The sequence below is a fragment of the Vigna unguiculata genome, chromosome 4, assembly GCF_037176805.1.
Source record: "Vigna unguiculata cultivar grain cowpea cultivar isolate G323 ecotype 2 chromosome 4, ASM3717680v1, whole genome shotgun sequence".
NCBI lineage: Eukaryota > Viridiplantae > Streptophyta > Magnoliopsida > Fabales > Fabaceae > Vigna > Vigna unguiculata.
Window position 1 is genome coordinate 6,669,174 of NC_140795.1, and position 11,331 is coordinate 6,680,504.

An 11,331-nucleotide genomic window follows, 5' to 3' on the forward strand; every position below is an offset into this window, starting at 1 on the left:
ATATAATCTATCTTTACACTTTTTCATTTACATTTTTATTTCAATTTACAGTTTCACTTTTAAAAAAAATTGAAAAAAAATACTACAATATATATATTATTTTGGATTCTTTAATCCGTTCCATTGGATGAATTTTTTGGTGAATGGAAATTGAATGAAAATCAGCGGTGTGTTGATTTTCTATTATTGCCAAAAAAAAATTATCTTCTCCAATTTTCACCTAAGAATATTGAAAGTTCATAATTTCTTGAAAAAAAAAAACAAGCAAACGTAAATCAAGCTATATTTAATACACTTTCAGTTTAATTATTCTTTTAATTCTTGTTTTTTTTTTTAAATATCAAGTTAATTTTCTAAACTTTTTTAATTTTAATTTGGTTCTAACTTTTAAAACAAAAAATTTAGTTATTTTAATTAAATTTATTGAAGCAAATGAAAGATAATTGAAATTAAGATTATATTAATTACACCAACAAAACAATTCATTTTTATTACAAGTTTCAGTTTTAAAAATTTTAACAAAAAAACATTAATTTTTTCAAGAATTAGAATCAAATTGAGGTTAAAAAAATGTGAAAAAACCAATTTAACATCTTTGAACAAAAATATAGACCAAATGAGTAATTAAATTTTCAAAGTAAATACTTTTACAATTAAGTTCAACTGAACTTCTAAACTATAGTACAAACACATGCTATAAGTAATATCTGGGTTAATCTCCATTTAGAACTAGTTTTATCTGTTGCTACAAATTGATATTTAATAACAAAAATTACTATAAAAATTATCGAAATAAGAGTATAATTGAAAATGTATCTCTTATAATGCACTGCATTTGTGTTTTTTTCCGATGAGAGAGTGAAACACTATAAAATTACTTGGTTCATACTAGGTTTCTTACACTCTCAGCCAATTACTGTTGGATAAAGGATATGTTCTAGGATGCTATATTTTAATGTGGTTTTCTAATACATGAGATGCTAAAACACCCTTAAGAGGAAATTAATTAAAAGATGTAGCATTTATTAAGCATTCGTTCCTTTTTGTCATAGCATCCTCTTGCAGAATATTGAACTGAGTTGATGCCATAAACATTGTCAAGAAACTATCACATGCTGTGCTCCAATCTGCACAATATCGTGTAAAGTTGGTCATATTCTGCAACTTTTATATCTTTTAATAATTGGCAAATGGTGATCCATAAGGGCACTCACTTTAAGCACCTTGTAGCTTAGGCAAGTGCCTACACCAAACGGGGCACAATGATCTGAACAATTATAATATAAACTAATTTCTTAAAGTGTAAAAAGAGAGTAGCATGCTGTTGAGGTGGTGTAATACAAAAAGTACGCAACTTAAATCAAACTGGCATGGTTACACTCGTGATCTATTTAGAAGACAAAATTTTCCTTATATACTTTTAGAAGGAAATAAGAAAGAAAAATAAGTATCCACACAAATCCTTAGTCACTATTTATAGTTCGGAAGGGACTACACATTCATACTTTTGTAAATTAGCATATGCCTCAAGCACACTACACCTTGATGTGGAAATAATTTAGGAGTGTTCTTGTCTTGCACGAAGTAGCAATTCAACTTCCTCCTTCTTTCATACTTCTGGTTATGGGTATATCAAACAAGAATGGTCACTCTGAATTAACAATTTATGTAAAAAACCAGGAGCGCTGTTGGCATCAAGAGAGTATGCTTGGAAAGGTTAACGCTTTCAGTTTTTGGTAAAAAGAAATTCTGAGGTGCTTTCCAAAAGTGTTTTGTGAAGGAATTACTACTGTTATAGGAAAAAAAATGTTCTTTTCATTAGGCAACAAAATTAACACTCCTTAACCTTTGGGGAAAAAACAAGAGTGGCAGAGTTCATACCTAAAATAATAACAATGCTCTTGACTGTAGAGTGTGTATCTCCTAACAAATGACTGTTGCCTCGCAAAGCTGACGAATCATCAAAATTTGAGGAAAGAACAGATATCTCCGAACATGGCGCGTATTCAACAATCTTCTAGTACAAACATGATTGAACTCTCACCTCATCAATCCTAAAAAGCCTATCAGCATTAACTGCTTTTCCACAAAACCATCAACATTTCTGAGAACTTGAGCCAAATTTTCTCATGAGTTCTATGTTTTCAGCAATTGTTGACCCAGGTGTTCCAACAAAACCCAGAGATGCGCAGCTGCATACAGTCTGCTCAACATAAAGAAGTAAATCTGGCAATCTCTGACTGGAACAATACTTTTTACCAATTGTACTATATGAATTTGAGAGGAACCTCTGGCCATGACCAGCTGTCATGAGTTTTATAGCTGCTCGCTTAATCAGCTTATCATTCTCTTTCAAAAAATATAACATATACTTGTCATTCTCTCTAACTAAATCACCTAAATAAGTATTAGTCCAATTATCTCCCGGAAGATCAGTCATTATAAAAATATGAATTGGTAGAGTACCTTCCTTCCTCAAAGATTCTAGTTTTTGCTTTAATCCTTGAAATGTAGCCTTTTGATGATTCTTAAACTGCCCATCCAACAATCTAAGTTGAGCGCAAAGAAATGGAGCCCTTATGGTTTGCTTAGCAAACTCCTTTCCAGCTATCAAGATTTCTGGGACAAAGGAAAGAAGTTTAGTCTCCTCCTTCAGAGATAGAAATCTCTGATTCTGATTAGACTCACGGATATCCACATATAATTCAGAACCTTTGTATGGGGCAGAGAAAAGGGTTCCAAATGCCAGCAGCGAGGCTGATTCAGCTTCAGAACCGGGTCCTAGAGTCTTAAATACATCCTTCCGTGTCCTAACATATGATATTTTCTTTTTCTGCTTCAGTTTTTCATCGGGTTGAAAAGAATCTAACATGCCGTCTCCATGCCCATCTTCATTGTAAGTCCAAACTGTAGTTCTGCAATCGTCATTGACAGCATATATACACTTTTCAATACTACCATGGAGCCCAGCTAGCAGAGATCCACATTGGTTAAGGCTTTTAGAAACAGGGGAATGCAATTTTGTATCTGTTACGCAAGCCAAATCTAAGCTGATGCCACACCATATCGACACAAAATCCCTAAGATCAATCACTCGAACAAGAGAGGAAGAAACTAATGATGAGATGTCAATAATTTCAGCAATGGATATATACCTGCAAGAAAAATGACTAATTAATTTACACAGAAAATAAAGTGAAATGGGATCTCAAATAAAATTTCAACGATACAGAAACCATGCAAGAAAGGTATTCATGCCCTTAAATTTTACTTCCATTGTTACAGCCAATGATATTATTATGATATAATAGGAAACGTTTTTAGCAATCAAATACGAAATCAACAAGCCAACAACTATTAGAAACATTTTTGCAACGTGAAAATCATGGAACTGTAAAGAACGAAGTGGTCCGTATCTGATTTCGTGGAAATAGCTTAAAATATCACCATTTTTCCCAGGTCCCACAGCAAAGAGAGACATAATTTCTTATAATATCCTACAAACATAGGCAGGAATAGGGTAAGGGGAGAGATTTATCTTGACGGCAACATGAGTATTAATAATGTTTATAATGCTAAAACAATGCTAAACAAATCATAGAAAAACAAAAAGAGGGCTTAGTAATAATAAATATGGTTGATGCATTGGATGGACGCGAAGTGGTTAATATTATACCTCTAAGACCACAGCCTTAACTTTCCTCAAATTTATGCTCAATGAATAATGACCTCTGTCTGTTAATCATTTATTAAGACTTAAGAGAACACAGCAAACTTATTTTTCTTGTTTCTTTTTTCTGTTCTTTTGTTAATTAGAGAGACTGATTTATATTTTATTGATATGCTCATTTATAGAGCTTGAAAGTAAGTACATAAACTGGATATCATGATATCCCATAGTTTTAGGCATAGATATTGGTAAATCATAATTATACCATAATATACCATATTTTTTGGGACAAATATTGGTAAATCATGATAAGATCTCCAACCTAAAAAATCTAAACAACCGAATATAAAACCAAAGCAACTGAGCAAAAAACAACTTAAATAAAAAATATCTATGTTGTGGTTATTCTAGGAACAATTCCAACAAATCTGATTTTTGCAAGTCTCCATGCGGAACTTCTTCTGTATTTCTATAAAGACTTCATCTTTTTCTTGCTCCAATCTTTTTCACATATAATGTAGCTTCACATGGACTTTTAATAAATCCAAGTTTTGAAGATAATCATCAATTATGTCATACCACGCCCTTGGAGCCTCTTTAAGATTATACAAGGCTTTCTTTAGCTTGTAAACCTTGTCTTCTTGTTCCTTGACTTGAAATCCCTTTGGTAGCTCCACAACAATCTCCTCTTGCAAATAACCGTTTAAAAATGGAGATTTTACATCTAAATGGTAAATTTTCCAACCTTTGTGTGGAGCCAAAGCAACATTCTGATTGTATCAACAGAGCAAACGTTTACGAAAATCTACTACAAACACTTGAGCATAGCCTTTCACCACTAATCTTTCCTTGTGTTTACTTATACAACCATTTGCATTTAGTTTAGTTCTATAAACCCATTTCACTCAATGGGTTGTTTGTGTTGTGGTCAATCCAATAACTCTCAAATGTCATTTTTTTCAATCATATTTATTTCTTCCTTCATAGCATTAATCCACTTCTCATCTTTTTCCGCTCCTTCAAATTCGGCAGGCTCTAAGGCAGCAACATTACACCTTTGATAAGTATCAAATAGAGATCTTGTCCCTGTGACAAGAATTTCATCAACTTCATCAAATAGTTGTGGAGTTTATGGAAGTTGTTTTCTTACGGTCTCCTCTCAATTCCATTGATGATCTTCCATGAACTTTACATCTTAGTCATAATAATTTTTCCATTTTGTGTTTGGAAAATTTTGTAAGCTTTAGACATGCTACTTCTCCTCAACTAGATAGCATAGCTTTTAGATCTCATCTTCACCCTGAACACATCTTTGCCCTGAGTGCATCTTTGATCAAACACCCAATTATGTTCAAATATGACTTTGAAGCTTTTCTCCACAAGTTCTGCAACACTCAGCAAATTTTGGTCAATGTTAAGCACATAAAAAATTAGAGATATACTTCAAACCTAACAAGCTTTCAGTAGCAATAGCCCATTTCCCTTTAATTGAGATGAAATCACCATTACCAATTTTCACTCTAGAGGTGATGGTTTTGTCAAGCTCTCTAAAAGGTTTCTAGTCGTTGGTCACATAGTTTGTGCAACCACTCTCTATTAACCATGAGTAGCTAGAAGTGTTGGTTGTAACCAAACATGTTGCAACAAAGAGTTGCTCCTCTTCTTGCTCCTCCAAAGTCACCTATGCCTCTTATGATTTAGACTTGCATATTCTCTGTACATGTCCCAAATACCACATTTTCTACACTTGACATCTGGCCTCCAACATTTTTCCTTTGGACGATTTGTATTTTTGCAATGTGGATAAGGGGAAAGTTCTCACCTTGATGATTGTTGGAGCCTTCGTTCATTTCATTCTTCTATGCCTCTTTAAGATTTAGACTTGCATATTCTCTCTACATGTCCCAAATACCACATTTTCTACCCTTGACATCTGGCCTCCACCAACATTTTTCCTTTGGACGATTTGTCTTTTTGCAATGTGGACAAGGGGAAAGTCTCACCTTGATGATTGTTGGAGCCTTCGTTCTTTTCATTCTTCCATTTATTGTTCTTCTTGTCTTTTCCACCTCTAGAACTGTGCTTTTACATGAAAAACACACTTGTCACATCATTTTTCTCTGCTCTTGAACTTGTAAAGCATTTACCAATTCTTCTAAGGTGATAGTTGACCAGTCTTTTGCCTCATCCAAAGCTGAGATTTTTACTCATTTTTTTTTTTTGGAACAGTAACCAAAATTTTTTGAACAATTTTTTAATCTAGAAAGGGCTTCCCACGAAGTTGTATTTTTTTTGTTATACTCATCAACCGATGAACATAGCTTTTAATTCTTTTTGTCTCCTTGATGCTCTGCTTCTTTAATTCTCTAGCGAAGTTGGACAGTTGAATGCCTTTAGTTCTTTCACAGCCAAAGTATTCTTTCTTCAGATAATCCCAAATCTCTGACAGATTTGAAATTCATAATTCTTTCAGAAATAATTTTTTACAAGGATGAAAAACAACAATTGTTTGCCTTATCTCACCATGATATCACATATTGGACCAAATATAATTTGTAGGCACAAATAGTGTTAAATCATGATAAAATCTTCAACAACTAAACAATGTAAACTGAAAATAAAAACAAAACAACTAAATTCAAAAATAAAAAATATCTATGTTGCATTCTATGCACTATTCTGACACTTTTATTTAAAAGAAGCTATAGTAGGAAATTTTAATTGATCCAGTCAATCTCATCTTAATCATATAGACAAATATATACCCAAAGCATCACTTCCAGCTTTCTTCACAAAAATACCAACTATTTAAATCTTGAATAACGGCACTTAGTGGCTGGCTCGAAAAGTGCTTTAGCACTAGCAGGATAGACACTACTTTGAAAACCCTTTGGTTAATATAATGTATAGCAAATGCAACAAAACTTTCAAAACTGACATTAAATTACTCAAAAGTTTGGACTCTTAAACAAAATATATGTAAAAACCAATAAAAGTCAAGAACAAGTTTCATATATAGGAATTTGTTTGGTCCACTGCACTAAACTGATCTGCTACAGCAGTGCTTGTACAGGGCCAGGTGTACTCTGCATTGTTACATAACTATAACAGCGCTATTTAAAACCCAGAAAATCACAATTCATTAATTGCAATGCATGACAAAATTTACTAACCTTCGACTTTGGACAAGCTCAATCACATGATCCCAAACAGATTTCCGAATATCCTCTGGATCTACAACCCGAAACTTTGGACAGCTACCTAAAGCAACAGCATGGTGATCCAGAATAGGAGGAACCACCAAAGTTCGATTCAGTATACCAGCCATTAGGATAGCATTCTTGAACTCTGAAAGTTGGTTGCTGAACCCGCTGTGAGGTGCATACCACATGAATTTCTCCCCTAAGGTGAGGGCTTGGCTGGAGCATTGAGGGGTATGGGATGTTGAAATATTGGAAAATCTAGAGATCTGAGAACTAGGTTTCACATAATAATGATACAAAAACAAGAAGGATAGGCATATGAGAAGGACAGACACAGGAATGAACGGGAATCTGTAAAGTGGCTTTCTTTTAGACAACATTCTGGTTGTTGTGTTAGGATTCAAAGTGTTTATGGATGAGTACTGGTAACACACATTGATAAAACCCCCACATTCAAGTAAGTTTGCAGAGAACAATTGAGCACAAAAATAATCTGAAACTTTCCCATTCCTGAAACAAATTCAGAATAAAAGTATAAAAAAAGAGTCTGTAAGCAACAATACCTATGACAAGATCAAATTAAAAAAAAAAAAAAAAAAAAACTAATGTTATCACTAATGGTTAAACTACTCAGAATTTACAATCTGAAACTACCCTATTCATGAACTAAATTCCAAATAAAAATAGCAAAAGAATGTCCGCAAGCAACAATATCTACAACAAGATGAAATTTTGAAAAATAAACTGATGTTATGACTGATGACTAAACTACCTAGAATTTATAGTCTGAAACTTTTCCCCTCCTGACATTCCAAATTTAAATAAGAGAAAAGAGTCCACAAGCAGCAACACCTAGAAAAGATCAAATATTGAAACATAAATGGATTTTGTCACTTATGTCTAAACTACCCAGAATGTATACTCTGAAACTTTTCCATTCCTGAAACAAACTCTTAACAAAAATAAGAAAAAAGAGTCCACAAGCTACAGTTCCAGCCAAGGATATCGAACTCGCGGGTTGACTCGTAAACCCGTACGAGTCTGCGAGTCATGACACTGTTGACGAGTTAACTCGCATATAAACTCGTTATTTTTCAAACTCGAAGTTAACTCGCTGACTCGTACCAGACTCGCGAGTTTGAGACCGAGTTACCGAGTTCGAAAAACGGGATGAAATGACAGAAAAACATGTCGTTGGCATTCAGATTTTAAGCCCAAATTCAAACCCCAACGACCCAAATCGAAAATCCAATTGTAAGCAGAGATCGAAGCCCAAATCCCAAATGGAAAACCCTAATCGAACATTGACCTATTTCGTGATCTGGATTCTGATCTTCATCACCTTCGACGCCGTAGCTCCGCTCGTCCACGTCGCAGTTCCGGTCGCTTCGCGTCGCAGCTCCGTCGGGTCTCTGGTTCAGCGGCGTCACTGTTCCCTTCTTTTCTTTTCCCTCTTTCGTTGTTCCCTCGTGCGTACGTATTCCCTTCTTCTTCTCTTTCTCCTTTTACTAAACATTATATCTTGCTTTTATTTTTTCATTTCAATTTTTTTTATTTTTCTGACTTTCGTTTGCTGCTGTTACGCGTGTGTGTATATATATAGTTTTGTTTTTTTACTAAACATTATGTAGTTTTGTTTTTTTATTTTATTTATTGTATTTCTGATTTTTTAGAAAAATAAATTATTTTAGTTTAGTCGATTGAAACTGGTTTACAATGTCTGGAAGTGAGATTGGAACTCGGAATAATTTCAAATTCTTGTGATCCCAATGTTAATTCATCTTCACTTTCTATACCTTCTAGACCTATAAATAAAAATGTTATTGGAGCCAAAAAATTAAGTTATCTATGTTTTGTAATTTGTATTAACTAATGTATTTGTTGTAATTTGAATTTATATAACAATCATGAGTGTTGAACTAAGTTATTTTATAATTATTGAACTACTATTTACTATTTGCATTAATATGTGGTGATTAAATTTTAAATTGATATGACTTATAGTTTCAAAATTTAAATCACCATAAATATCCAATTCACATGAGAAGTAAAGGTTATCATAATTAGAGCAAAGTTAAAACAAGTATCCCAAAATTTAGATGGGTATTTCATAACAAATACTAAAAATTATTTATTTATCTGACAAAATATGAAACTGAATCAAAATATTTAAGTTTCAAGAGGAACAATTACAAAAAGGAAATGAAATTTCTATTTGAAACTAAGATGCTAGTTTTACTTTATTTAAAATATTAAATATGCTTTTAAATATTGAATTTAAATATAAAATTACGATTCTTTCATATTTAAAACTTTAATATATTTTAATTTTTAAATTTAAAAATTAAATCGATATATATCCTTTTAAACTAATTATATTAATATTTTTTTTAAATAACAAACCTGTTTCATACTAACATTAGATCGTCAATTGATATCAATTCCAATACGAAAAAAAGAACAAATTACTTGAATATTAATGTTAACTTTTAAAACACATGATTATTATTGAAAACTAAACACGTGTTTAATTATTCTTACTATTAATGTCCAAAGCTGTGGTACTTACTATTTCCGTAAATATTTGGTAAGACAAGAAAAAGAAAATCACAAACAAAAGGAGTGCATGTTGGACTTGAAGACTCAAATGCTTTTGACTATGATTGAAGATGTTGTTAATGAACATGTGTCTTAGAGTTTAACTTTTTTTATTGTGTCCTTTACATAATGTATTCATAAGGTTTTTTCATTTAACATACAACCTAAAATAAAAGAAATTTAAAAGAATGTTTTTATAAAGTTAAAACAAAGTATAGCAGGTTTTTTAATATTGTTCGTAAGAGGATTAGAAAAACAAAATTAATTGTTAGTTTTTATAATCAATTAAATCACAATTTTTTTTAAGTGTTTTCTGATGGGAAAAACAACAACAAACAATATACCAGAGAATGCAGCGGATATAATTTCCCCTAACTTGCAAGAATCTACGAGGAGCAATAATCAAAGAGCAGCAATAATAAATCACCAAAAGCACAAATAAAGACACCAAGATTTTTAACATGGAAAACCCCTCAAATCAAGGGTAAAAACCACGAGTCGTCCAGACCAAAGAAATAGCTTCACTATGATCAACAAGAGTACAAAAGAGTCTCAATCAATAACACAAATTAGTGCCAACACCCAACCAAATAACAAAACAACAAAGCTTTCAAATAGAGAAGAACAAGAGAGGAAAACCTCTACGAATCACTGCTGCAGTGCGAAATTAATATCTCCCAATTCAGACATCGTATCAAAGATCTGACCGATCAGAATGAAGAGCAATGAGTTCCGAACCTGCTGTAAAAATTTCAGCCTGATCCAACGATGAATGAATCCGCAGCGCCGAATTTACTGTGACAGCTCTATGAAAAACGTGAACAAAATTTTCCCTCTACCTCTCCCTCTATGTGTTAGGGCTTTCAGTGTATTCTGACTCTATTGTTCTGCCTCTCTCTTTATTTTATAGCCTCCTCTCCACTAGGTTAAGTGAGACATGAGCTTCTCAAATTTTGGGCCTTTTCTCCACATAGGAAGGGAGCCCAATACCCAACAAATCTCCCTCTCACAACTATGTGGAGATAACCGCCAAACCGACGATCTCACAACAAACTTCCAACTTCCCTCTTGGCAATGCTTTAGTCATCATATCAGCACCATTATCATTTGTATTAACCTTTTCCAACTCCAACAACTTAGCATCCAAAGCATCACGTATCCAATGATACCTCACATCAATATGTTTGGATCTAGAATGAAAAGTTGGATTCTTACCAAGATGGATAGCACTTTGGCTATCAACGAACAATGAATAGTTATCTTGCCTAAAACCAAGTTCCTGCAAGAATTTCTTCAACCATAACAACTCCTTGCATGCTTCAGTAATAGCAATGAACTCTGCCTCTGTAGTAGACAACGTTACACACCTCTGTAGTCTTGATTGCCAAGCCACAGCTCCCCCTGCAAACTTTATCAAATAGCCCGAAGTGGACTTTCTGGAATCAATATCCCCAGCCATATCTGAGTCTGAGTAACCCATCAAAGTAGGTTTATCACCTCCAAAACAAAGCTTCACATCAACTGTACCATGAAGATACCTCAAAATCCATTTCACAGCATTCCAATGCTCTATACCTGGGTTTGACAAAAATCGACTAACTGTACCAACAACATGTGCAATATCTGGTCTTGTACACACCATCACATACATCAAACTGCCCACCACAGATGCATAAGGAACTCTACTCATATTGGTCTTCTCAACTTCATTTGAAGGACTCTGTTTAACACTCAGTTTAAAATGAGTAGCAAGAGGAGTACTCACAGCTTTAGCATTTTCCATCTGGAATCTCTGCAACACCTTCCTAATGTATTGCTCTTGTGATAGATAAATCTTCTTTTCTCTCCTATCACGTGAGA

The 11,331-nt window shown here is 33.4% G+C and overlaps 1 protein-coding gene across 5 annotated transcripts; it reads right to left on the reverse strand.

Moving 5' to 3' along the window:
• Positions 1-772: 772 nt before the first annotated feature.
• Positions 773-8,426, reverse strand: LOC114181577 (O-fucosyltransferase family protein). 5 transcript variants are annotated; one of them, XR_014994579.1, is made up of 5 exons: positions 8,183-8,426; positions 7,646-7,725; positions 6,844-7,383; positions 1,882-3,155; positions 773-1,127 (listed from the first exon to the last, which is right to left on the reverse strand). XR_014994579.1 is itself a non-coding variant. In XM_085672581.1 (4 exons), the coding sequence occupies exons 2-4, from the start codon at positions 7,681-7,683 to the stop codon at positions 2,096-2,098; spliced, it is 1,638 nt and encodes a 545-aa protein (XP_085528707.1). In that variant the 5' UTR covers positions 7,684-7,725; positions 8,183-8,426; the 3' UTR covers positions 1,336-2,095. The 5 variants fall into 5 exon arrangements, 3 of the variants coding, with proteins under 3 accessions (XP_085528707.1, XP_027923873.1, XP_027923872.1); XR_014994580.1 differs by lacking the exon at positions 773-1,127 and adding an exon at positions 1,336-1,789; XM_085672581.1 differs by lacking the exon at positions 773-1,127 and having other exon boundaries at positions 1,336-3,155.
• Between the last annotated feature and the right edge of the window lie 2,905 nt (positions 8,427-11,331).